Source organism: Bison bison, unplaced genomic scaffold, assembly GCF_000754665.1.
Source record: "Bison bison bison isolate TAMUID 2011002044 unplaced genomic scaffold, Bison_UMD1.0 scf7180017864479, whole genome shotgun sequence".
NCBI lineage: Eukaryota > Metazoa > Chordata > Mammalia > Artiodactyla > Bovidae > Bison > Bison bison.
Window position 1 is genome coordinate 5,146,483 of NW_011495039.1, and position 27,791 is coordinate 5,174,273.

Consider the following 27,791-nt stretch of genomic DNA (forward strand, 5'->3'; position numbering starts at 1 on the left):
GATCCCTGCAAGATGCATGGCCCAAAAAGTAGAAACACTTTTTTCTGAATGATGTTTAAAGTCCCAAAAAATTTACCATGTTCCTTTATTTTAGGAAAGTGCTTAACAATGTGTTCCAGTGTACTCGAACTTATAAACAGGATATGACTTAACTGAGACATGCTTTTAGTTCTAAAAATTGTCTCTTTGCCCTAAATTGTACCTGGTGGATTGCCCAAAATATCATGAAGAAAAAGAAAGAAAAAAAATATATATTATGAAGATACCAACAGCTAATATACAAAACCCCCTGAATTGAAATGATGAAAGTTACCTTATGAACTACACTCTCTAATATACAGTTACTGTTTTAAAGAAAAATTTGTGCAAGGAAATAAGTTTGAAAAATACACAGATCAGGTAGTCACGCATTTGGGAGGGTGTATATTTTTTCCCAGAATAACATTGTTTACATAATATAAAATATGAGATTACTGCTACTTTAGGTTATTAATATTTCTCTCCTCTCTCTCAACTCTCATAGTTAATTACGAAGTGATCATTCAGGAACACTGTCAGCATCTCAGGAGTTCCCTGTCACCTTTTTGCAATCACTATTTCCACACTGCTGCTGCTGCTGCTAAGTCACATCAGTTGGTCCGACTCTGTGTGACCCCATAGATGGCAGCCCACCAGGCTCCCCCATCCCTGGGATTCTCCAGGCAAGAACATTGGAGTGGGTTGCCATTTCCTTCTCCAATGCATGAAAGTGAAAAGTGAAAGTGAAGTCGCTCAGTCATGTTCGACTCTCAGCGACCCCATGGACTGCAGCCCACCAGGCTCCTCCGTCCATGGGAGTTTCCAGGCAAGAGTACTGGAGTGGGTCACCAGTGCCTTCTCCGATATTTCCACACACACCCTTCCAAATACGTGACTACCTGATCTTTATGGTCATCAATCCCTCAATTTTATTTGTAATTTTTATCAGTCATCTCTAAATGCAATCATCTCTAAATACTGTCATTGAATTTATGTTTTTGGATTTTATATAAATGAAATGATAAAATCTGCCTTCTTGCATTTGGGTTTCTCTTACTCAAGTCCATGTTGGGTAGGACACATCCATATGGTCGAGGTAGCTGGATATTTTTCATTTCTGGTTTGGGATTGGGTTCTACTAATGGGCATACCATGACTTAGTCATCCATTTCTAGTATGGATGGATGCCTGAGTTATTTCCAGCTTGGATGATTTCCAGTGTACCAGAAGCTGCATTAAACTGTATTGATCTCACTTTTAGAAGTCAGAAAGATGTATTTTTTTACAAGTCAAAAATAGTTACTCCTATAAATGCTGGGTTTCCTTGTTTTTCTCAAAGACAATGATAGCTTATTTAAATAAATATTTATTTATTTAAATAAAATGGTTGACCACTTTAATTGCACCTTTTCCTATTCATTCTGATGTATTTGTATTAATTAAGGCAGTATTATTAGCTTTCAAATGAAAAATAATACATTTACTTAATTAGCCATTGGACTAAATAAATATTAATGGAACACATAATGATCTATACTACTCGAAATGAAACATGTTCAGGCCTCAGAATTGAAATAGGGTAGATTTCCAGAAAGTTTTGTCTTAGATGTGATGGAACATTGTAAATGTCATCAATTCCTTCTAAATTGTTATCTTCCTGGCACATTCTTAGCATAGTGAGTAAAGAAAAATTGGAAGGGAGGATGTGGAGACGAAAGAGGCAAAGGTTGAGCGGATTACCCCATCCCTGAAGCCGACTGTCCCGCCTCTTTTAAGTCAGCTGATCGGAAGTCAAGCTGGATTTGTCTGACCATTAAGCTGGATTTGCCCATTAATGGCTGAATATGCCACCCAAAATAATCCCAGAAATTTAGAATTGAGATTTTGGGGTGCTGTATATGACAAGATAATCATACATAGCCAAATGTTTTCATCCTCTTGGCATCACATGGACAGGAAAATGAAACAAGTAAAAGCAAGAAAAAAAAAAAAACTTCAAATTTAATTTGTAGTTAGAAGAAAAACATTTTCTGAAAATGAAATATGATTTAAGGTCCTTTAGCATGAATTGTGAAACATTCTGTGAAGCAGAAGGGAGTCTGAATATTATTGTAGGCAGGATGAATGTGCTGCATTTAATTGCTAAATTTTGGCAAAACATCAAAAAGGATAATAGAGAAAACAGAGCAAGAGATAGACTTGGAAAGAGACAGGCAGCTATTGATCAGCTCCTTTGTCTCATTCTTGGCCAAGAAACTCCCATCTTGAGCTTCATTCAGTCCAAAAAGCTGCAAATCATTCCAGAAGAAAGTTTCTACAGTTCTTTCCTTTATTTCCCCTGGAGATACAAGAATGTCAAAGAAAGAGTGAACAAAAAAATTTGTAATAAAAAAGCTGTCACTGTAAATAATTTAACTAGATCAATTCTAGTAAAATCACTGACAGATATTTTAAAAATTGGCACTTAATTTATATAATAATATTTTATTGACTAAGGAAAATAACCTGGGGTTGAGATATAGTATAGCAAAGTGTACTGTAGTTTAGGGCTTCCCTGACAGCTCAGCTGGTAAAAAATCCGCCTGCAATGCAGAAGACCTCAGTTCGATTCTTGGCTTGGGAAGATCCCCTGGGGAAGGGATAGGCTACCCACTCTGGTATTCTGGCCTGGAGAATGCTATGGACTGTATAGTCCATGGGGTCACAAAGAGTCAGACACGACTGAGTGATTTTCACTTTCAGTGCAGTTAAAGCAGTTTAACACTTGCTGTATTACTGATGTTTTACGTGACTATAAGTTGTGCATGAGCAATTTTATGTTCATATTTCTGAGAAGTTTAGGAAGACTTTTGGTAAGAGAGTTAAACATTCTGTGCAACAGCTTATAAATAATTTCGCTTAGGATTTGTTGAACAAAATCAAGTCTTGGTGTTGAATTATTAAAAAAAGAAATGTTGACTGAACTGATAGGAAAAAAAATCGAAAATTTAAAAAATAAAGGTGGTGTCAAGCTAAACCCAAGTCCCAGTGGCTCATCGGAGTAAAGAATCTATCTGCCTATAATGCAGGTGACACAGAAGACACGCGCTCGATCCCTAGATTGGGAAGATCCCTTGGAGGAGGAAATGGCAACCCACTCCAGTATTCTTGCCTCAGAAATCATGCTACAGTCCATGGCATTGCAAAGAGTCAGATAGGACTTAACAACCGAACAACAACAAAAAAAACCTAAGCCACAAAGAAAGAATTTTAAAATATGGATTGTTAAAACCTAAAAAGGATTACCCAGATGAAGTTAGAGAATTCCTTCATGGTAAAATGATGAAGACTGAAAAATTGCAAGATGTGACCAGAAAAATATTTTTAAGACAGAAGGGGGAAATATAGTCAGAATTATTACAAGAAAACACCCTTCCTCTTGTGGGCAGCATAGTTGAGCCAGCCCCCAGGCTATCCTCTGAAATCCATCAGAGCGTTTGTGACTGGCAGTACTTAAGGCAGGCTCATTGCTGGAGGGTGTGCTGGATGTCTCTGACGTTTGGCTTTGGCTTGAAGACTCCTTTCCTTGCTGGCCTGGCCAAAGCTTTTAAAAACTGCACTGCAGTCCAAGACCTTCCTTCTTTCCTTTCTTCCTTTCTTCTTCCCTCCTCCCTTCCTTTCATCCATCCTTCTTCCCTCTTCCTTCCTCCCTCTCCTTTATCCTTTCTTCCATCTCTCCTCCATAGAGGTGAGACCTATATTGCATTCCCTTAACTATCCTTTGTTGTTGTTCTTCAGCTGCTCAGTCATGTCTGAGTCTTTGCGACCCCATGGACTGCAGCATGCCAGGCTTCCCTGCCCCTCACTATCTCACCAAGTTTGCTCAAACTCATGTCCACTGAGTCAGTGATGTCATCCAACCATCTCGTCCTCTGTTGCCCACTTCTCCTCTTGCTGTCAATCTTTCCCAGGATCAAGGTCTTTTCCAAAAAGTTGCCTCTTTGCATCAGGTGGCCAAAGTATTGGAGCTTCAGCCTCAGCAACACTCCTTCCAGTAAATATTCAGGGTTGATTTTCTTTAGGATTGACTGGTTTGATTTCCTTGCTGTCCAAGGGGCTCTCAGGAGTCTTCTCCAGCACCACAGTTCGAAAGCATCAATTCTTCAGCGCTCAGCCTTCTTTATGGTCTAACTGTCACATCTGTACATGACGACTGGAAAAACCATAGCTTTGACTATATGGTCATCTGTCAGCAAAGTGATGTCTCTTAACTCTGCTAGCCTCCTATAGTTATGTCCCCATTTACCCTAACAGATGTTTCTCCCAATAAACCTTTTGCACATCTAATCCAGTCCTGGTTGAGTTTTGAGGACCTGTCTGATAACTGTAACATCTGGATCTTCTTTGGTTTTGCTTCCATTTCTTCTTTTGACCATAGTCAATTTTTTTTTTATTATCCAATCTTTCATGATTTTGATTTTGTGTCAGGTAGTGTATATAAAAGAACACTGAGAGTGAAGCAAGTTGTATTTCCCAACAGAAAACAGTACATCCTTTATTCTGCCAGGGTACTACTATGGATACCTAAGTAGTGCACACTGTCATTAAGATGGGTCAGGACTTGTTACAGGCTTAGTTGGATTCTTCAGCACTGGCTTCAATTATTTTTGAGGTTACAATCAAGGTTTTCCTTCTATATGAAGGAGCCCTCATACAGATCTCTTTGTACTTTACAGCCCAGCGACCAGCACTCTAAGCCTCAGGAGACATGCTTACAACCTGGCTGTTATTTATTTTTTTGCCGTGGAGCATTCTTCATTCTTCAGTCATGTCCTTGGATTTCACTCACATCCTTGTGAGTTCTTTCCCTTTCTTGCTGTTCTATCCCAGTCCTGGAGGGCTCTTGCAGCCCACGGGAAAGAGATTTTCCTCTTCGGCTAATTCCTTAGCCTTTGGCAGCCACTGCTTTGGATTGGGTAAAGACCCAGATTGCTCTGTCTTTCCTGTCCTATTCTCAGCTTTTAGCCACCGTCACATTCGAGGATGTTTGTGCATCCTGAGATATTGTGGAGGGAGCACTTTTGTCTGACAACAGACTACGAACAGGGAAGGGAGTCAGCCACACATGTACATGAATCCATTCTCCCTCAAACTCTCTTCCCATCCAGGCTGTGTGGAAGTCTTCTTTCCATGGTGGTTTAGTAGCTAAGTTGTGTCCAACTCTTGGAATCCCATGGACTGTAGCCTGCCAGGCTCCTCTGTCCATGGGATTCTCCAGGCAAGAATACTGGAGTGGGATGCCACTTCCTTCTCCAGGGGATCTTACTGATGCAGGGATGGAACCCGTGTTTCCTGCATTGCAGGCAGTCTCCTGATTGCAGGGAGATTCTTTACAGACTGAGCCACCAGGGAAGCCCCTAATAGCTAATCCCTAAGAGTGAAAGCTTGGGCTTCCATGGTGGCTCAGATGGTAAAGCGTCTGCCTGCAATGTGGGAGACCCAGGTTTGATCCCTGGGTTGGGAAGGTCCCCTGGAGAAGGAAATGGCAACCCACTCCAGTATTCTTGCCTGAAAAATTCCATGGACAGAGGAGCCTGGTGGGCTATATAGTCCATGGGTCACAAAGAGTCGGACATGACTGAGTGACTTTACAGTCAAGAGTGAAAGCACTGTGGGATTTTTCCTTCCTAAGAATGTCATTACTTCTTGGGTTTAGTTCCCTTTAGATATCTTTGTTTCTTCAGTTCTATGAGAATTTTTTTTAATCGAGGTAACATTGGTATATAACTTTATGTATGTTTCTGGTGTATAGCATTATAATTCTACAACCATATACACTACAAAGTGATCATCACTGAAATTCTAATTACCATCCATCATCATACAATTAATACTGGTCACCCTCTTTGCCCACCTTCCCACTCCGTTCCTCTCTGGTAATCACCAATTGTCCTCTGTGAGTTTTTGTTGTTTTTGTCTATTCATTTGCTTTGTTTCCTGGTAGGTTTTTTCTTTAAAAAAAAAACTATTTTGTAGCTTTTCTAGCTCATTCTTGTTAGGGTGGGATCATCTGAAATTTCTACACCCAAATTCTAAGAAATCCCACCACATTCATTTGTTTTCTTTCCCAATTTGCAGTATTTTCTTTGTTTTCTCTCTTAAAGGCCACAGCTCTATCAGCCCTCCTACTCTTGCAGCTCCTCCCTGGTTTCTGTAACTGTTCCCTTAGATTGCCCCTCAGACTTAAGGGGAATTGTGACTGCTTGCTCTTTCTAGCTCTGAGCTGTTTCACCATCCTGTTTTGGCTTCCTTTAACTCTGTCCATATTTTTCAAAACAGTCTCTTTATTAAACTCTTCTCAGTCATTGAAATGAGCCATCTCCTTCTTATTGGACTCCTGATTGAAAGGGGACATTCCTACAAAAAAAAAAAAAAAAAAAAAAATTGAACCCACAGGGAGACAATAAAGAGTAATATGGAGAAGGAAATGGCAATCCGCTCCAGTACTATTGCCTGGAAAATCCCATGGACAGAGGAGCCTGGTAGGCTACAGTCCATGGGGTCGCAAAGAGTCGGACACGACTGAGTGACTTCACGTTCACGTTGACGTATGAAGAAAGCATAGAGTTGTCAAAGTTGGTTGAGTGATGTTCAAATGGTAGCAATCTTGTCACTAATGAGAAGAGGAAGAATAGATATCCCCACTAATTCTTTTTCTTAAATAAGCGTCTAAAATGGAAAGTTGAGCTACCAAGTTTTACTTGGGTTTGAGAGTCATTTTCCAGATTAAAATTTTTAAAAAGCTGGAACTCTTTTGGGGCATGTACAAAAGGTTAATATGGAATAATACCAGGGCTAAAGAATTAACGTGGCTTTCTTGGTGAAGTGAGGTCTGGGGAGGTTAAGAGAGGTTAGAAGAGGAAGCAGATAATTCCAAGAAGACAAATTATCTTTTTATCAGCTGCTAAGTCGCTTCAGTCGTGTCCAACTCTGTGCGATCCCATAGATGGCGGCCCACCAGGCTCCCCCGTCCCTGGGATTCTCCAGGCAAGAACACTGGAGTGGGTTGCCATTTCCTTCTCCAATGCAGGAAAGTGAAAAGTGAAAGTGAAGTCGCTCAGTCGTGTCCGACTCTTTGCGACCCCATGGACTGCAGCCTACCAGGCTCCTCCGTCCACGGGATTTTCCAGGCAAGAGTACTGGAGTGGGGTGCCATTGCCTTCTCTGATATAAACAGTATTATTTGCTATCACATCATTTACTCAGCATGAACTCTTAGGTTTAGATATTTTATAAATATCTGATTATTTCTCTGTAAGATCATTTTTTGGTAGAACGCACCATGAAATATGGGCTTCCCTGGTAGCTCAGACGGTAAAGGCGGCTGCCTACAATGCGGGAGACCTGGGTTCAATCCCTGGGTCAGGAAGATTCTCTGGAGAAGGAAATGGCAACCCGCTCCAGTATTCATGCCTGGAAAGTCCCATGGACCAAGAAGCCTGGTGGGCTACAGTCCATGGGGTCGCAAAGAGTAGGACACGACTGACCAACTTCACTTCACCATGAAATAACCAAACCTTTCCTAGTGCCTGAAATGCAGTAGGTATTCAAAAACTGTTAGATGTACTAATACTAGCTGGCCATTTATTGAGTCCTTACTTACAGTGCCAGAAACTGTGCAAAAAGTGTTTGACATACTGTTAATATCCCAATTTACATGCGAGGCATTTGAAGATCCATTATGCATTTCTATAGCAGAGGATCAAAGTGATAATGAACTGACAGAAGTGGAGACTGTCATTTAAAATTTTTCAATTATTTGTGGAGGAAACCCCCCACACCCCAGCTTATTGAAAGGCAGGATTGGAAGACAAAAAAAAAAAAAAAACAAAACAAAACAAAAACAAAAAACAACCCACCTCTTGATTTTCTATTTTTTATACATGTATTCATAAAGTTCATTAGCATTTTTGCAAATCCCTGTAGGATACATCTAAACCTGACAAGAGTCACAATTATGGGTCATATATCTAACCTATTTTCTAAGAAAAGCAGATATTTCATTTTTCCTCTTATTCTTTTATTTCCTTCCTTTCATTTTCCCCACTTCATTTTTCTCGTTTAAGTCGTTTACATTTATTCATTTATTGCTTCATTCCTTCCTTTCTTTCTTCATTCAAACAAGGCCAGGTGCTTAATTTTAAAATCTCATTTATAATGGTGCCACGTCACCCGCTGGGGCCAAGAACCGGGAGGTGCTGTCATCTTCCTCCCTGCCAGCGTGGATCTCCGCGGAGCCCCGCCCTCTCCTCCTCACCTGCTCCCCAGGAACCGAGGCGAGGTCGTTGTCACACTCTGGCCTCCGGCACCCTCCCCCACGGCCTCCGCCCCTTGCCCAACTCTCCCAGGGGCCGCCTCGCCCCTCCCCTTCTGGATCCCAGCTAGCTGAGCGCATTTATTTGCATATTTCTACCTTTGTTCCCCGCCGGCGGCCAATCAGGGCGTAGGGCGAGGCAGTGGACGGGGGTGCTGGGCGGGGCTCGGGCTCAGGCTCCCAATGCTGCGGCCGCAGGTTCCAGAGCGGGTTGGAGCCGCCGCGGGCGCGCCGCGCACTGCAGCCCCAGCCCAAGCCTTGGGCTCCACACTCGCAGCCCGGCTGCGGCCTCGCCTTGGCTAGGCCCTGAAGGCAAGGACAAAGAGGCTGTCTGGAGGCTCCGCCGGAGCCAGATTTTACCTGCAGTTGGAACCACAGGCTTCAAGATGGTTTGCGGGGGCTTCGCGTGTTCCAAGAACTGCCTGTGCGCGCTCAACCTACTCTACACAGTGAGTATCCCGAGCCCGTTTCTCTTCGCCTGGGGGCTTTGCACCTGCTCGGGTGCTCCGTGGCCGCTTCCTCCGGCCCCCTCTTCCCGTCTTCCCACGCTCTGCTGTGCGCCCGCGGCCTCGCCATCGGTATCCGCCGGGGACCAGGAGCCGGCGACTGTCGCAGTCTCTTCCTTTCATTGTGAAGCCGCCGTCTTTCTGGCTCGGTGGCCACGCGTCCCTGCCCCACTGCTCTACCCCACCCCCTCATCCACCGCCCTGTTTTTCAGTCATTTGACCAGACATCTCCACTTTGCCATCCTCATTATCCGTTCCGCCACTCGCTCTTGGCTCCCAGCCGCCTCTGGAGCGAATTTGGAGGCGAGAGAGCAGCCTCGGATTTGAGGACAGTTTTGCAAAAATAGCGTGATCAGAAACTGACAAGGCGGCTTATGGATGGTGTACGTCGTGTTCAGCTCTACGTGTGCCTGTGATTTTCACTGAGGCCACCGAGTAGGTTCAGAGGATATCCGCAGCTTCCGAAGTTTGTTTCGTGCTTACTTAAAGGAATGTCTTTGGGGGAGGTGTGGGGCGGGGAGGGGGTAGTTCTGCTTATACCTGATGCTTTTTCCATGTGTCCCACTGTTAGCAATATCCTAACTCCATTTTAAACGAAAGCCTCCGGTAAATAAGCGAGCCTCCACCCAAATTGTTCTTTCCCTGCCAACCAGCTTTTTAGTTTTAACCCCGCCGTCCGTATCTTTGTAATTTTTGAGGGGCAATTCTGGGTGAACAGAAGGATGGGAGAGGAGGTTGCCATTTATCGAGTGACTCCCACGTCCCAGATGTTACATACCCGATTTCGTTCCTTTTTCTGACAATCATCCGAGGCAAGGGGCCTTGTGTAAATTTTGTACATAAGGTGATAGACCAGAAAGGGCTTTAATTAAGTTTACAGAGATGGTAGTTGGAGAGTCAGGAGTGGAAACCGGGCTATGGGATCCAGATCTTTCTGCAGGCTTCTTTACCAGGTGAGAGAAACAGACTTCTGTCGTCATGCCTCTATCATAGTCTTGCTCCTTTCTATAAATACACCTGGCGTTTTTTGCAGCACCCAGCCTGAAAACAAACCCAGCTCCTCTTAGTTAGTTGAGAGCTAGGCCATCTGTGTAAGCTTAGGTTACATCCTCAGAGTGGGGAGACTGCCTTGTGGTCACCAACAGGAGAGAGAGCTGGGTCATTTGACTATTACTGTTCCTGTGTATGTGAATGTAATTGCAAAGCTTTGAAAACAAGACATAAAGAAGCATATGTTAAAGAAACATAAATGGTGTAAAGTATGTTTTTCTGGCTAGTTTGTGTGTGTCTTAGTAGGAATTTAATCAACATGTCACTAATGATACACTTGGGAAAATTCTGAACACCTGGCGATTCAGCTCCTTGTAATTGGAGGTCCATGTCAAATTTCAGATCAGAATTCACCTTTGTGTTCCCTGAAGCATGCCTATCACTTTGATTGTTTATTAAGTAAATAAATTCTGACCAGTTCTCCAGGTATTTTCTTTTATTAGCCTGAATGGCCTGCTTAGAACTTCATATTCCCCACTTTATGCTCGGACTTCTACCCCTCCCCCTCATGATTTAGTCACCTGTTTACCAGACATTTAACCTTATAGTATCTGCTTACTTACAGTAGAATAGCTACATACTTAATTGATTGAGGGGTCTATATAGATTAATGTGCCATATATATATGCTTCTCCAAAGGCAAATTATTATTAAATCTAGTTCTCTTGCTTTCCAGATACGTCATTTCTAGCTGTATCTACTGTGGTATCAGGAGAGCAAGGAGAAAGGTGATTCTGAAGGAACATACTAAGACTTTCATGTGTATGTGTGCTTAGTCTCTCGGTCACGTCTGACTCTTTGCGACCCCATGGGCTGCAGCCTGCCAGTCTCCATGGGGACTCTCTAGGCAAGAATACTGGAGTGGGTTTCCATGCCCTCCTCCAGGGGATCTTCCCAACCCAGGGATCGAACCCAAGTCTCCCACATTGCAGGTGGATTCTTCACCGACTGAGCCACGAGGGAAGCTGTAAGACTTTTGTTATCTGTCCAACCTTCAAAGTGGATTGACCTTCAAAGGGCATTCTACTGTTTTTTAATAGCTATATGGTAAAACATAATTAATTGGGAATTCACAGGACTGTACAAATGGTTAGTTTTTAAATCTAAGGCTTTTTAGAGAAAGGATATTTCTTGAATTAATGTCTACTGCTTATAAACTGTGAACAAGTTTAGATGAGTTCAGCAATTTAAATTGGAAACAAATGAAAGGTTAACCTTGAACAAAGTCTTAAATAGATGCTGAAAATGTACCGCTGCTATTATTTAGGTTCTGTATCTTTCTTGGTCTCTCCTCATCATTTTAAGATGGGGCATGTGAAGTGGTTGGGGACAGGGTAAAGGCTGAAGACTTGGGAGACATTTCTTTTTAAGACATAAAGAGGAGGACCCTTTATAGGTTTCAGTTCCACCTGGATTACTGCTTCTGGAATAAACTCAAAGTTGTGGGATTAGATCTGAGATCATTTCTAAAAGTGTTGTTGAAGCCTACATTGAATGTGGAAGTGGCAAGTGTAAAGGCCACAGCCTGCTTTGAGAGTTATCACTCTATTTCTTGAAGTATTTTCTTCAGGAACTTAGGACTCAATCAGCCTATTTACGAAGAAGGCAATGGCGACCCACTCCAGTACTCTTGCATGGAGAATCCCATGGATGGAGGAGCCTGGTAGGCTGCAGTCCATGGAGTCGCTAAGAGTTGGGCATGACTGAGCGACTTCAGTTTCACTTTTCACTTTCCTGCATTGGAGAAGGAAATGGCAACCCACTCCAGTGTTCTTGCCTAGAGAATCCCAGGGATGCAGGAGCCAGGTGGGCCGCCGTCTATGGGATCGCACAGAGTTGGACACGACTGAAGCGACTTAGCAGCAGCAGCCTGTTTACTTGCCCAGTGCAGTTTACATGTGCAGGTGGCCTGCTAATGGCTTTGAGACTAGAGCAGAACTGGTGATCAGTCTGAAAAGCCTGTCATTAAATTGGTTGGATGGAACATCCTCCTAACTTGTCATGGACTTTTGATCACTAGCCAAAGGTGTGGTTGATTTTTGTTGTTGTTTATGGTTTGGTTGTTTCAATTAATAGAATCCCTTGTACTGCACTTCCCAGGTGGCTCCAGTGGTAAAGAATCTGCCTGCCAACGCAGGAGACACAAGAGACTCCCGATCCCTGGGTCGGGAAGATCCCCTGGAGAAGGGAATGGCAATCCACTCCAGTATTCTTGCCTGGGAAATCCCTTGGATAGAGGAGCCTGGCTGGCTACAGTCCATGCGGTGGCAAAAGTTATGACTACTACTTACGACTAAGTGCATCTACACACATGCTTGTACCGAACAATTTTATATTAGTACAGTGAATAAAAGTGTCAGACTATTTTTTGGGCTCCAAAATCACTGCAGCTGGTGATTGCAGCCATGAAATTAAAAGACGCTTACTCCTTGGAAGGAAAGTTATGACCAACCTAGATAGCATATTCAAAAGCAGAGACATTACTTTGCCAACAAAGGTCCGTCTAGTCAAGGCTATGGTTTTTCCAGTAGTCATGTATGGATGTGAGAATTGGACTGTGAAGAAAGCTGAGCACTGAAGAATTGATGCTTTTGAACTGTGGTGTTGGAGAAGACTCTTGCGAGTCCCTTGGACTGCAAGGATATCCAACCAGTCCATCTTAAAGGAGATCAGTCCTGGGTGTTCATTGGAAGGACTGATGCTGAAGCTGAAACTCCAGTACTTTGGCCACCTCATGCGAAGAGCTGACTCACTGGAAAAAACCCTGATGCTGGGAGGGATTGGGGGCAGGAGGAGAAGGGGACGACAGAGGATGAGATGGCTGGATGGCGTCACCGACTCGATGGATGTGAGTTTGAGTGAACTCCGGGAGTTGGTGATGGACAGGGAGGCCTGGTGTGCTGTAGTTCATGGGGTTGCAAAGAGTCGGACACAACTGAGCGGCTGAACTGAACTGAACTGAACTGAGTGAATATCAAGTTTATAGATACAGGAGGAAAGGCAGAAGCTATGGTTTCTTCATGTGCCTTCATGATGTCATATGAGTGACTTGCTCTAGAACTTTCTCCATTTGAAGAAGCAATGTTTCTTCACTCACCAGATACTTATTGAGTGTCTACTGTGTGCAGGGCATTGTTCTCAATCTGGGAATACAGCAGTGAGCTGAATGGCTTTGAAATAAGCATGCCTTATAAAGCCTCTTTTTCATTCACTATCTTCTCTACGTATGATCTCAAGAGTTTTCTTCAGTCAGTAAACGTTTTCCCATTGTGTGTATTCTGCTGAGAACTGTAGGAAATAATAAACACACACAAAGGCAAATACCTACTCAGTGAAGACAAGATCTAGTTAGGATTTATGAGGTGGGAAAATGAATGCTATGTAAAGGAAGGACTGACTTTAGGAGCCATAAAATTTAGGACTAAGGGAGATCCTTGTTGGGTAGAGAAAGTATGATGAATTGGGGAAGTGTGGAGATAGCTCAGGTCTTTTTAATACTGTTCAGGATATAGATAAAGTGAAAACTGCTTCAGGAAAATGGTCTATTTTATTTTTAATAGTTTATTTTAAAATAATTTTGATTGAAAATATTTTGATAAAAAAGTGAAAAACAGCTTTTAAAAATTATTCCTAGTTTTTTGATGGGGAATTTTAGGAAGTGTGAGGTAAGCGTTATCTTAAAATATGTAACATTTTGAAGATTTATATCTCCTGCTTCTCAAGCAAAAAAGAAAAAACTTCTAGGAACTGGACTGCTGGTTATAATGTGTGTATGTGTGTGTGAATAGTTTTAATTAAGAATGTAAGAACAGAAAATAACTTGTAGTCTTTAAACGAGAAGGGTCATTTCAGAAGTTTCAGTTTTGTTTCTTATTCTAAATTTGTTCTCCTAAAATCTTTCTAAGTTTGTTTCTACTGATATTTTTTGCAGTATTTTTTTTTTTTTTCCCTAATACCTTGGGTTGCTTTGGGGAAAAAAAAACCTCTGTGCAGTCAAAAATTATACCTGTTTACATCCATCCCAAGATATATGTTTATTTGCATTTTAAGTGTCTCTGAAATTGAAATTGTCTTAAAACAGATAAAACATAGCAGATAAAATACATATATTTGGACAGTCTATGGAGAGAAGAACTAGATTCAGGAAGAGAACCTAAGTTTGAATTTCACCTTTACAGCTTGCTTGGAATTTAACTTCAGGCAAATGTCTCCATGAGTTTTTCATTTATAGACTGGTGGATGATATTTTTCGTTTTTCCTTCAAGGAGTTTTTAGGATAAAAGGAGAGATGTGGAGAAATGCTTTGGATGCACTATAGGAAAAAAAAAAGTTGTTACAGCTTCATGTAAAAAGTTGAATTATTTTAAATTTCAGAATTTCAAATCTATATGTTATAATGAAAAGGTTTTCAAGCTTTTGGGGTTTCTAACACTTACAGGCTGATATTAACTCAAGCAGGCCTACAGAGACAAGAGTTCCTACCCTCAAAATAGTAATACTAATCCTTCAGTTGTAAGAAAAAAAATGGCTGAGGTATGGTGAGTATAAACATGGAATGACTTACCTGGACATTATTTTGAGTCCTATTCTGGTCAATGGAGGGCTGGAAAAGTATAATTTTTTTCAGTCTGTGCTCTAAAATAAATGAAAACAGACTAGTACTTCATCCAAAGAAAAAAAATCTACTTACTGTAATTGCCTTCAAATTACTGTATTTGGTATTTTTCAAAATTCTCATTATTTTTCAAATTATTCTTATTTAATATTTTAACATGTAGTTAGATTTATGTTATTTCCTGGCACTTGTTCAAACTACTGAGTGAATTTAAAATATGTAAGTGGTTGCTGAATATTTACTTGGATTTTGAATTTAAAATGATTCATTGTTTACAGAACCTGAAATTTTCACATGATGCTGTTGAGCTGGCATTTATAATTGGCCTTTGTGCCAAATATGTCTATGAAATTTCCCAACTTTTGATTTTAAAATAGAGTGACCAGAAGGTGCCATGTATGTCCTTTCTCACTTGAAATGAGGTTATTTTCTTTCACCAAGTTTAACAAGGTAATTAAGAGGCTTTTACAAACAAAGAAAATTTATTTAGGGAATAGTTGTATTTCAGCCTACTTTTGAAAAGTGAGTTTTCAACATCTCAGTGGTTTAATTTTCATACAGTTTTAGGTAGTTTAAAAGTGGGCCATCAACACCTCAAACACATTTGAATTACTGGTGAAGACAGGCTAGGGCTAGTTCACCTTCCTTCATATCCCATTTCATCTGAATCGATCCTCCATATTCTCTTGTCACTGAACAATGAATAATCCAAACCTACTTGTAATAATGGATGAAAACTCTTAGATAATAAACCCACATTCCTTAGCATGTTGTTCAGCATCTTTCACCATGTGCGTCTCTTCATGTGTTTCAGCCACAGAGGTTTTCCCAGACGTTTCGTGCTTCGTTGCCTGTCATAGCTGATCCTCTGCTCTTGGCCGAGCATACCTTGCTCTGTCTTTGTAAAGTTCCCCAAAGCCTCCTGTTTCTTTAGTCTGAAGGAACTGTTTCCTTAAATTTTCACTTGGGAGTTGTAACACTTGAGTGCTACCCCAGACTGATTCAATCAGGATTCAGAGCGAGGGAGGAGGCATGTCATTTTTTTGGTTAGAAAACCCTGTTTTAAAGCTTTCTAGCTAATTCTAAATTACAGTGAGGGCTGAGAGTTAGTGTTGTAAGGTTTTATTTTACTTTGTCCTTTCTGCTGAACCATACTAATGCTCCATATTGTAGACAATTTGTGTTTGTTTTTTCCCACCTGTAGTTGGCGGAGATCACAGCGTTCTCTATATTGCATCCTGCAGTTCCTGACATTGTTTTCTTGTAACAGAGAGCTTATACTCTAAATAACTTCTTGAATTGAATTTGCAGAACTGGCTGCTCCCTATTCACCAGAGGTAAAACATACCTAATGAAAACTTGCATAAACATGGCAATTTGATCAAAATCAAATCTAGAAGACAAGCAAATATTTTAAGACATGAAAATTAGCATTAAAATATAGTTAAAAATAATAAATATGAATTGCTTTTATCAGTCTACTATAGAATCTGTTTCTTGAAATACTATTTTCTTCTCCCATTGTTGGTCAAAATCTATATGTCTGAGGTTTTTCCTGTCTCATTTCCCCTGAACAAATAAACTTCCTGTAAAATTATGTTGTAGTCATAGTTGTCTAGGGCTCATTATTAGTCTAATACAGTTTATTATTAATCTAGTATAAATGTATTATTAGATAAACCCAACTAATTTTTATTTTATTTATTCCAATAATGTTAATTGAGCATTGGCAACAGTGAGCAAAACAAACCAAAATGTCCTACCTTCATGGATCTTACATTTGAAGGGGAAGATAGATGATAAGCAAAGAAGTAAATGTTATACATCATCAAAGTCAAAGTGTTAGTTGCTCAGTCGTGTCTGACTCTTTTCGAACCCATGGGCTGTAGCTCACTAGGCTCCTCTGTCCATGGGATTCTCCAGGCAAGAATACTGGAGTGGCTTGCCATGCCCTCCTCCAAGGGATCTTCCTGACCCAGGCATCAAACCCTCATGTCTTATGTATCCTGTATTGGCATTTACTATTAATGCCACCTGGGAAAAGAAGGTAAAAACAAACAAACAAAAAACAAAAAAACAAGTGCTATGGAGAAAAATAGAGAAACAGAGTAAGAAGGATGAAGCACGGATTGGAGGGGAGTGTGGTGGGTAGGGGAGGATGAAGGCATATTTTTATATATGGTGGTCAGAATTCGCCTTCTCTGGAAGACACCAGTGGAACAGAAACTTGAAGGAGATGAACAGACATCTGGAAAAAGTTGGTTGAAGGAATGACTTTGAAAAGATCCTGAAGGAATATTTCTCGTGTATGCAAGGGACAGAGAAGAGTCTACTAGGGCTGGGACAGAGCGAGCAAGGGGCGGGTAGAGTGGTTCAAGTTGAGTCAGAGAGTTTGAAGGATTTGAGCTTTTACACCAAGGAAAATGGGGAGCCATTGGTGGCTTCAGGTCTGGTTTTCATTTAAAAGTTTGTCTGGCTCCTGAATCGAGAACAGATTATAGATGATAAATGTGGAAGCTGTGAGACCACATGTGAGGCTATTGCAGTAATTTAAGCAAAGATGACGGAGGTTTGGACCAATAAGACAGCAATGGAAGTAAGAGAGAGAGTCAGATTTTGAAGGCGGTGCCAATATAATTTCCTGATGGATGAGCTTGAGGTGAGAGAGAGGCCAGTCAAGCAACTGGCTGGCTGAATCTGCTATTAACAGGAATGGGGAGACTGCAGTTGGATGGGCTTTGGAAGGCAAGTAAGGGGTTCAGTATTGGATGTGATGCCAATTAGATACCCAGGTAGAGATATCAGATAGCAGGTAGACTAATAATGATGGAGTTCAGGGGAGAGGAATAGCTGGAGGTTTATATTCAGCAAGTCATCATTGTAGAGAGTAGTATTTAGCATTGCTTCTGGATGAAATCAACCAGTTAGGGAGGAGAGGTAAAGAAGGGTAGTGATTCATGAACTGAACCAAGGACTCTGTTATGGTAACAGTTTTGGGAGATGAGCAGCCAGCAAAGGAGCCTAAGAAGGAATGGTTGGTCAGGTAGGAAGAAAACCTTGTTGAGGCAGGTGTCTTAGAAGCCAAGTGCATGCTGTTTTAAAGAGGCAGAGTTGAGCATCTGTGTCAGATGCTGCTCAGACATGATTCTTAAGTTGATCAATGAAGAAGTCATTGAAAAAAGCAATTGCCCTTTTATTTTGTCTTGTTAGACTGTATGCCCCTCAACAATAAGGACCATGTCCCAATCACTTCTGCCTTCCTGAATGCACAGCACCACCTTGGCATATGGTTGGTATCTAGTATATTGAATGGAGGAGTCAGTACAGGCCTGTTTCGCCCAAAACTCTGCTTCTTGTCTCCCAGAACCATTCTGAAGAAGGAGGATATAAGTTGTGGTGGAAATTTGTTGGTGGCTGTGAGAGCTACTTTAAACTAGTTATCCTTGGAAGATGGCAAGTCAGGATCCCGTACTTTAGAATTCTTTATGTAATTTCTCCCCAGCAGATAACATATATGCTATCCGTTTTGTGCCCTGTAAGTATAAAGCAGTGTGCTCGGCACCAAGGAGAACATAGAGAAGAAAAACATTACAAAAAGCACGTCAGCCTTCGTTGTGTCATTTGAGGAATGAAAATGAAACAAAGAATTGAGGTCTTGGCTTCAGCACTAAGTGTCTGGATATTGCAAAATACTTAACATTTAGCTAAGCGTTTTGCAATATGCAGACTTTTTATAGAATTTTCAAATCTGTGTCCAGATGTTTGGCATCAGAGAAATACATGCTCAGTCATCACAAAATTGTTCTTCAGTTGTCCATGTTAGGCAGAAGTTCAGAGGGAGAGTTCAGTGTCAAGTGTAATTCCTCATTCTGACTGTTGGAGCATGGAGAGGGAGGGTTCTGGGGCCTTAGTTTCCATGTATCTGTGGATGCCATGTTACATTTTGGTGGTATAGTCCCTTTAAATCTTATTAGCACTTTAAGTTTCTTACCCTCCACTATCATCACAACCTCTCTCTTGCTCTAGTGCTGACAGAACATTTTTGAATAATTTAACTACAGAGTTACATCCAGTTTTTTCAAAGGTCCTACATTCCTCTTTCATCCTCAGAGCAGTTCACTTACCCTGATAGAATTTGGAAGCTCAAAAAGATGTAGGGGCTCTAGAAATGATTCAGGTCTCTCTTTGCATCTTGTTTCTACAATGTGGTGGATATTTGATGAAAGAATGAAACTCTTTTATAGATTGTATAGAGATAGAATAATCTGGAAGATCACTAAGCTGGATTTCTTCCTCTCAACTGTTGATTAGATTTGGCAATAAGCATCTCTAATGTATAATAAGTGAGATCATGAGCTCTTTAGGACCGCAGGATATTTTGAGTACCTCTTCTGTACCAGGCGCTTAGCCAGGTGCTAGGAGTATCAGGGCACCATGTGCTATGCCTGTGTGGCACTCAAAGTGGAGAGGACTCATTAGAAGAATGCAAAGTATGGCTGGAGGTGGGGAGTGGTTGCTAATGCATTACCTCTAGACATCCAGACCCTTCACACCCTTGTATTTGTCAGTCTGGGTGTGTGTGCTCAGTTGCTTCAGTCGTGTCTGACTCTTTGTGACCCCATGGACTGTAGCCTGCCAGGCTTCTTTGTCCATGGGATTCTCCAGGCAAGAATACTGGAGTGGGTTGCCATGTCTGACTCCAGGGGTTCTTCTCAACCCAGGAATTGAACCCCCGTCTCCTGTGTCTCCTGCATTGCAGGCAGATTCTCTATCTCTGAGCCCCTGAGGAAGCCCCCAGGTAGCCTGGGATTTGGACTTTATTTTGAGATTAGAAACAAAAAATAGTTAGCATGAGAATGACCTGATCTTATTGGCTTTAAAGACCACTATATTAGGAGTAGAGTTCAGAGGCAGCTAACAGAAACCCAGCTGCTCTGCTTCATATAATAATTAAGCTTTATTGTCTTCATGGAGCAAGATCTCTAGGAGGAGGTAGTCTGGAGCCAGTGTACAGTGTGAGCATGTTATCAACATCCCAGTCTTCCTCTGTCATCCTGCTCTACCATCCTTGGTGTGTGGCTTTCTTCCTTGTCACCCAATTACATTTGCAGCTTTCCGTATAAGGTTTTGTTCCATGCTGGAAAAAGGATGATGCTGTAAAATGCTTTTCCTTATAAAGCTGTGTGTGTGAGAGAGAGAACAGTTCTATTGCGGTATTAATGGAATACAATAAGCTGCATGTATTTAAAGTACAAATGAGATAAAGTTGTGACACACACGTGACCTGTCAACCCTTCATCATATTCAAAACTTTGCACATAGCCCCTCAGATTTCTTTATCCTCCTTTGTGATCCCTCTTTTCTGTCACATAGCCTTTGGTCCCAGTTTATAGGCAACCACTGACCTGCTCAGCAGTAAAGTTGAGGCTGGAGTTCAGGCCTGGGGAGGGTGTGAGCAGGAGGATGATGGCCTAGGACATTTCTCTGGCTCACTGATTCCCTTCTTGTTTGGTCCCAAGAGGACCAGTTTCAGAGAGGTCTTTTAGGCTTAAAGGGAGTACTAATTTTTTTTTTTTAAAGCCTATTGACAAAGTGAAGGATTTAGAGTTAGTTTAGGTGGGGAAGGTGGTCATAGTAGGGAAGGTAGACAGTCACTGCAAGTTTGCAAGTATTAAAAAGTTATGATAAACACTTGCAAGATGAAGCTTGTATTAGGCTGAATTCTCTATAAGTTATAAATGAACTTAATGTGTTTCTGACTCTTGAGAGTCCCTTGGACTGCAAGGAGATCCAACCAGTCCATTCTAAAGGAGATCAGCCCTGGGTGTTCTTTGGAAGGAATGATGCTAAAGCTAAAACTCCAGTACTTTGGCCACCTCATGCAAAGAGTTGACCCATTGGAAAAGACTCTGATACTGGGAAGGATTGGGAGCAGGAGGAGAAGGGGACGACAGAGGATGAGATGGCTGGATGGCATCACTGACTTGATGGATGTGAGTCTGAGTGAACTCCGGGAGTTGGTGATGGACAGGGAGGCCTGACATGCTGTGATTCATGGGGTCGCAAAGAGTCGAGCACGACTGAGCAACTGAACTGAACTGAACTGAAGATAGCACAAACTCCTAAAAGATATAATTGGAAGATTCAGTGATTATATCATCAAGTATGGCTGGATCAAGGGGCTCAAAAAAGGTCAGAATTCTTGCTCCTTCTGTCCACTTCTCAGCCCAGCTTGCCTCTGCATAGGTTCTTTTTAAGGCTGGAACTTTCCATGTATAAGACAAGCCATTGGCAGAATCAATTTTAATTGTCCTTATTTTGCTCTTTCAATATCCCTGTATCATCATATGGGACATACTAGTTAACCATGTGGGTTTATGGGCCCAATCCATGGACCAACTACTGTGAGCAGGAGTCTGAGTAACCATGACTGCTACTAGAATTGGCTGGAGAGGGCCAGTGAGACGCCAGGATTAAGAGTTTCATAAGAAATATATGTGCTGGTTGTAAAAACCTCATATGTCCTCTACCAAGATCCTTTGTCCTCTGAGCAGAAATTTGCCTGAATCTTCTTAATTCTAGAATGTTCTAGCAACTTCTTCATCATTCGAAAAGCTTACTCTAGAAGGAAATGGTAACCCACTTAAGTGTTCTTGCCTGGAGAATCCCATGGACAGAGGAGCCTAGTGGGCCACGGTCCAAAGTGTTGCAAGGAGTCGGATGTGGCTGAGCGACTAACAGTTTCAGTTTCAGTGGTTTAATGCCTCAATACCTACTTAAACTAGATTATAAAGAACATTATGCATGACATTTCTACTGGAGTGGCATTGTATGTTATTGATCCAAAAAAGTGCATAAATGCATGTTTATTAGTTTTAAGCAATTTTATTTGCTAGAATGATCTCAGAGATGAGAACTCTTTATCCTGGGTAGAATTTTTTGCTCCCCTACTCCAGGCAATGCACTGTGAACTTGTATATGAATGTCAGCATACATGACAAATTCTCCAGGTTGGGTAAAAGAAAAATAATCACAAAATTAGTAAGCCGGGATTTGGTAATTAACTAATAGCAAAGCTGTATGAGTGAGGACCTTACTATTGGTTTATAACTGTGCAACCAGGTCTGCTAGGGAGTAAGTTAAGGACATGCTAATCAAACCCATATTGATCTGGCTGTGAAGCAAGACCTACAATTTCTTATGCATTATAATATTGTCTTTGCCATTATATCTCAGAGTTAAAAATGACCTGTGTTGCTATGATGACCTAGGCACTATGTCATAATGCCTACTATGTCCGGTAGGCACTATGATATTGTCTTACCAGGATAAAAAAATGCACCAAACAGAAGTGTGCCCCAGTTCTGCCTCTGTCCCCGAGCCTGTCATTTTGCTACTCGGGTTATTCAGCTGTAAAATGAACAGACTTGGTTAAGGTCACTGGCCAGATAACTTTGTGCCACTGACACCCTCCTTCATCAAAATCTGTCATGTGTGCGCTAGAAGTTTTGCCACGACCTCTTCTTTTAAGCATTTGCTTCAGAAAGCAATGCCAGTTGTAGACACTTTTATAATCTTGCCTTGGTATGGCCTTTCATTTTAGCCTTTGCACTCTCTTAAAAGCTTTTCTTGTGTATTCACTTTTCTTTGTTTTAAAGAGAAAACAGGAAAGGTTGGCGCTTCCTGCTCATAAAAAAAATCACTATCAACAAGTTAACAGATCTGTAATTTGTTTTTATCAGCCTTCTGTCTCCCAAAGGAAGGAAACTATTTGTCATAGGTCTAAATTTACTTTCTATTACAATTGATCTCATAAGGAAATTGTTGTTGTTGTTAAACAAAAAATTCTTGCAGTTCCTTTGTCTACCAGGTTCTAGTGACAAATAGGCTTTTTAATTATACACTTAGAAGTAGTTTTATGGGAATCAATAATTTTTATATCACTCATTCGGTAGACTTTTACATAATCCCATTCTCTTCAAAATTACAAACCAACCGTAACATGCAATTACTACTACTCAGAAATAAATTGCTTCTTTATTATCTTTAAAAGTTAAAGACACACTGGTAATCAAATCTAATTAGAAGCATATCATAACTTTTAGATGTTATTTCTAATTTAAACAGTTAATTATGAGGACTTGAGGGATTTTTGCTATAATGTATTGGAAACTGCAGTCACACACACAAGAAAACATTTATGTTGTTCTCAATTTTTTAATTAAAAAAACACATACTTTGGGGATTTATCAGAAAATTGAGTCACTTAAATAAGTTTATGTTTGGACAGTTTTACCTTTGTAGTAATAAATCCCAGACTTGTTTTAGGTTGGATAGTTAAATCTAAGTGGTCTTCCATGTTACAAATGAGAGTGTATATTTGTGTGTGTGTGTGTGCATGTGTGTGGGTTTAGGATATGGGTACCTAAGGGAAATGATAGGTGGTATCAAGTTTCACATGTGCGTCTACCAAAGTGTGATAGACAAGTAAAGATTCAACAAGCGGCTGCCTGCTGCCTTGACTTCTGTACCACCTTCACTTGCAAGGCTTCCATTTTCCTAAATGGCAGCACTTTGTAGGGGAGGATGTGGAGCGTACCTGGAGATGCGCAGATGGGAACTGATGTGAAATATTTGAGACAAATGAGACTACCTTGATATAAGTAGCTGTGTTTGGGGAATAGTGTGAATGAAGGCTGCATGAGGCAAATTGGACCAATTGACAGAAGAAAGCAAAGCAGAAGAATTTAGTTTTAGTGTCACAGTAAGAAGGGGGCCGGAGAAGGCAACGGCACCCACCCCAGTACTCTTGCCTGGAAAATCCCATGGACGGAGGAGCCTGGTGGGCTGCAGTCCATGGGGTCGCTAAGAGTCGGGCACGACTGAGCGACTTCACTTTCACGCACTGGAGAAGGAAATGGCAACCCACTCCAGTGTTCTTGCCTGGAGAATCTCGGAGACAGAGGAGCCTGGTGGGCTCCTGTGTGGGGTCACACAGAGTCGGACATGACTGAAGCGACTTAGCAGCAGTAGCAGCGGCAAGAAGGGGGCTGTTACATCTTCAAGCTACTTTTAATTAGGAAATGTTTCATATGCACAGAAAATAATATGGTATACTCTCCTGAGCCCAACAGACTGATTTTACAAACTTAGTATTTTGCTCTGTCTCTCTCTCCTTTTTAAAGTCTTCTTTGAATTTGTTGCAATATTGCTTCCACTTTATGTTTTGGGTTTTTGGCCATGAGGCATGTGTGAGCTGAGCTCCCTGACCACCAAGATCAAACCTGTACTCGGTGCATTGGAAAATGAAGTCTTAACCACTGGAGCCCCAAGGAATTCCCTCTCTCTTTTTAAAAGGCTAAAAGCTATAGTACAGTTAAAGGCCCACTGTCCATTCCCTTTCCCAGCCCTCACCAAAAGTACTTACTACCCTAAAATCTACATATGTCATTTCTACACACGTTTATATAACTATATGACCATTTGATCTGTTAATCAACCACAAAGACTATATAGTGTTGTTTCTGTGTTTGAAAATTTTTATAAATGATCTGTTTTATCTATATTCAGTTTGTTCCATTTTTATGTTTGGCATTTCTAGATTTACTAGAAATAGATTAACACTTGTATTCTACTGTGTGATCACACTAGAGTTTGTGAAATCCTTAGTTATGGTGTTTGAGATTTTTTAAAATTTTTTACTATTTCAAACAAGGCTGCAGCAAAATCCTGATACATATATGTATGGCTGGGGACAGGGGCATTTTTCTTGGATATTAGCCTAAAAGCAGAATTGCTAGTTTAGTAAGAGACACATCAGTTCAGTTCAGTCGCTCAGTCGCATCCGACTCTTTCTGACCCCATGAATCACAGCACGCCATGCCTCCCTGTCCATCACCAACTCCCGGAGTTCACTCAGACTCACATCCATCGAGTCAGTGATGCCATCCAGCCATCTCAACCTCTGTTGTCCCCTTCTCCTCCTGCCCCCAATCCCTCCCAGCATCAGAGTCTTTTCCAATGAAACAACTCTTCGCATGAGGTGGCCAAAGTACTGTAGTTTCAGCTTTAGCATCATTCCTTCCAAAGAACACCCAGGGCTGATCTCCTTCAGAATGGACTGGTTGGATCTCCTTGCAGTCCAAGGGACTCTCAAGAGTCTTCTCCAACAACACAATTCAAAAGCATCAATTCTTCGGTGCTCAGCCTTCTTCACAGTCCAACTCTCACATCCATACATGACCACTGGAAAAACCATAGCCTTGACTAGACAGACCTTTGTTGGCAAAGTAATGTCTCTGCTTTTGAATATGCTATCTAGGTTGGTCATAACTTTCCTTCCAAGGAGTAAGCGTCTTTGAATTTCATGGCTGCGGTCACCATCTGCAGTGATTTTGGAGCCCAAAAAAATGAAGTCTGACACTGTTTCCACTGTTTCCCCATCTATTTGCCATGAAGTGATGGAACCGGATGCCATGATCTTCGTTTTCTGAATGTTGAGCTTTAAGCCAACTTTTTCACTCTCCTCTTTCACTTTCATCAAGAGGCTTTTTAGTTCCTCTTCATTTTCTGCCATAAGGGTGGTATCATCTGCATATCTGAGGTTATTGATATTTCTCTCGGCAATCTTGATTCCAGCTTGTGTTTCTTCCAGTCCAGCGTTTCTTTCTCATGATGTACTCTGCATATAAGTTAAATAAGCAGGGGGACAATATACAGCCTTGATGTACTCCTTTTCCTATTTGGAACCAGTCTGTTGTTCCATGCCACAGGACTGGAAAAGGTCAGTTTTCATTCTGATCACAAAGAAAGGCAATGCCAAAGAATGCTCAAACTACCACACAATTGCACTCATCTCACATGCTAGTAAGGTCACGCTCAAAATTCTCCAAGCCAGGCTTCAGCAATACGTGAACTGTGAACTTCCTGATGTTCAAGCTGGTTTTAGAAAAGGCAGAGGAACCAGAGATCAAATTGCCAACATCCGCTGGATCATGGAAAAAGCAAGAGAGTTCCAGAAAAACATCTATTTCTGCTTTATTGACTATGCCAAAGCCTTTGACTGTGTGGATCAGAATAAACTGTGGAAAATTCTGAAAGAGATGGGAATACCAGACCACCTGATCTGCCTCTTGAGAAATCTGTATGCAGGTCAGGAAGCCACAGTTAGAACTGGACATGGAGCAACAGACTGGTTCCAAATAGGAAAAGGAGTACGTCAAGGCTGTGTAACCTTTTGAGGTACCACAAAGTTGTTCTGTAAAGTGACTGCAATAATTTACACTTCTTTTTTTTTTTTTTCACTTCTGCTTGAATGTAAGTTCTAGGGTCTCTGCATTGTGATGTCATCAGGCTTAATTTTTACCAACCTAGTGAATGTGAGATCTGCTATGAAGTTCACTAGTGAGTACCTCATTGTTCTAATTTTTGTTTTCCTGATATATAATGAGATTTAACATCTTTCATTTGTTGATTGGCCTTTTGGATTCTTCTACAGTGAACTGCCTCTTATTATCTTTGACCATTTTTCAATGTGTTTATTGTTTTTTTTTAAATTGATTTGTAGGTGTTCTTTAATATATATGTGTGTGCTGGAAATATCCTCTAGTCCTAGGCATATCCTACATTTGTCTGGTGTTTTTTTATTATATAGAATTTACAATTTTAATGTGATTTCTAGTTTGGTAGGTAAGAACAAGGATTCATATCCTAGTTCTGTGTCTTCCTTGCTGTGTAACCTTGGGCTACTTTCTTAACATCTCTGTGCACAACTTTCCCCACTTGGAAAAGCGAGGCAGTAGTACTGCATACCTCTTAGTGTTGTTGTGAAGATTGTGTGTGTGTGTGTTAGTCACTCACTCATATCTGACTCTTGGCAACGCCATGGACTATGGCCCATCAGGCTCCTCTGTCCATGGGATTCTCCAGGCAAGAATACTGAAATGGGTTGCCATTCCCTTCTCCAGATCTTCCAAACCCAGGGATTGAATTCAGGTCTCCTGCATTCCAGGCAGATTCTTTACCATCTGAGCCACCAGGGAAGCCCATTAGTTAGTAAATGTAAAACATTTTGAATACTTCGTGTATATAGTAAATGCCATATTTGTATTATATGTGCTTTTGGGCAGTCCTGTTTAAGAATTGTCTTTAACCACAAAGGCAAAACATTATTCTGTACTTTCCCCCGCAAAGTTTAAGTTTTGCTTTTTAGATTTGGGCTTTAAAGCTATGGTGTGAGGTAGGGATTCCTACTACTATTTTTCAAAATGGGAAAGTAATTGTGAAAAAGCTGTTAATTAACGACTATTTCCATATTGATTTAGAATTCCATATCTCTTCAAGTCTGCATTGTTGTTTGTTTAGTTACTTGATTTTGATTACCAAACTACTATAATAAATTCTGATATTTGTTTGGATTATTTTTAACTTCTTTAGTCCTTTTAGTTTTGTTTATATATTTAAATTTACTAATTAAAATAGATCCAAAAACTGTAGAGCCAGGCTCAGGTTTTGCAGAGCATGGTAAAAGCAATAACAAAGGTAAAATTTGGGACACTTAAACGTAGCCATTGACAAAGGTTGGTTTGCCACTAGAAGCATTTCTTATGCACTGTGCTAGTGATACTGTAGCTGGGCTGAGAAAAAATGCAACAGCCACAGGCTTGGTCCTTAATCTTAAAAATGTTCCTAGCTCTTTGATGACATTTATTCTTCCATGTAACTTGATGGATCATGGTATAAATGATCTAAAACCTAGTGAGACTTTGACTAGAAATACATGAAATTTGTAGGCTAAATAGGAGGTGAATTGATGCCTTATTATAATGAGTGTTCCCAACCGTGAACATACATCTCTTCATTTAATTTAGGTCTTTTTCATGTTCTTCATTTCACGGTTTTCTCCATGGACATCTTTTAATACTTCTGTTAGATTTGTTTATGTTGTTGTTGTTGTTCTTTAGTCACCAGATCATGTCTGACTCTTTATGACCCCATGAATTGCAACACCCTAGGTTTCCCTGTTTGTTTGTATGCACCTTATATTTTAGGAACCTATTAGAAATTGCATTTAAAGAAATACATTAAAAGATTTGGAGGTGCATCAGCATGCTGTTGATTTTTGTGATGGTGATCCTAGTTCTAGCAGCTTTTCTGGTTCTTACTAATTTTAATAGTATTTACAGTCTTTTGGATTTCCTGTATAGATATTCTCATTAATTTTAATAACCACAGCTGTGTTTATCCTTCA

The 27,791-nt window shown here is 40.9% G+C and overlaps 1 protein-coding gene across 1 annotated transcript in view; it reads left to right on the forward strand.

The window, feature by feature from the left end:
* Positions 1-8,540: 8,540 nt before the first annotated feature.
* TSPAN13 (tetraspanin 13) overlaps positions 8,541-27,791 on the forward strand; it is a 38,256-nt gene continuing 19,005 nt past the window's right edge. The window contains exon 1 of the mRNA XM_010862170.1: positions 8,541-8,820. Within this exon, the coding sequence (XP_010860472.1) occupies positions 8,758-8,820 (63 nt within the window). The 5' untranslated portion in view covers positions 8,541-8,757. The remainder of the gene's footprint in view (positions 8,821-27,791) is intronic.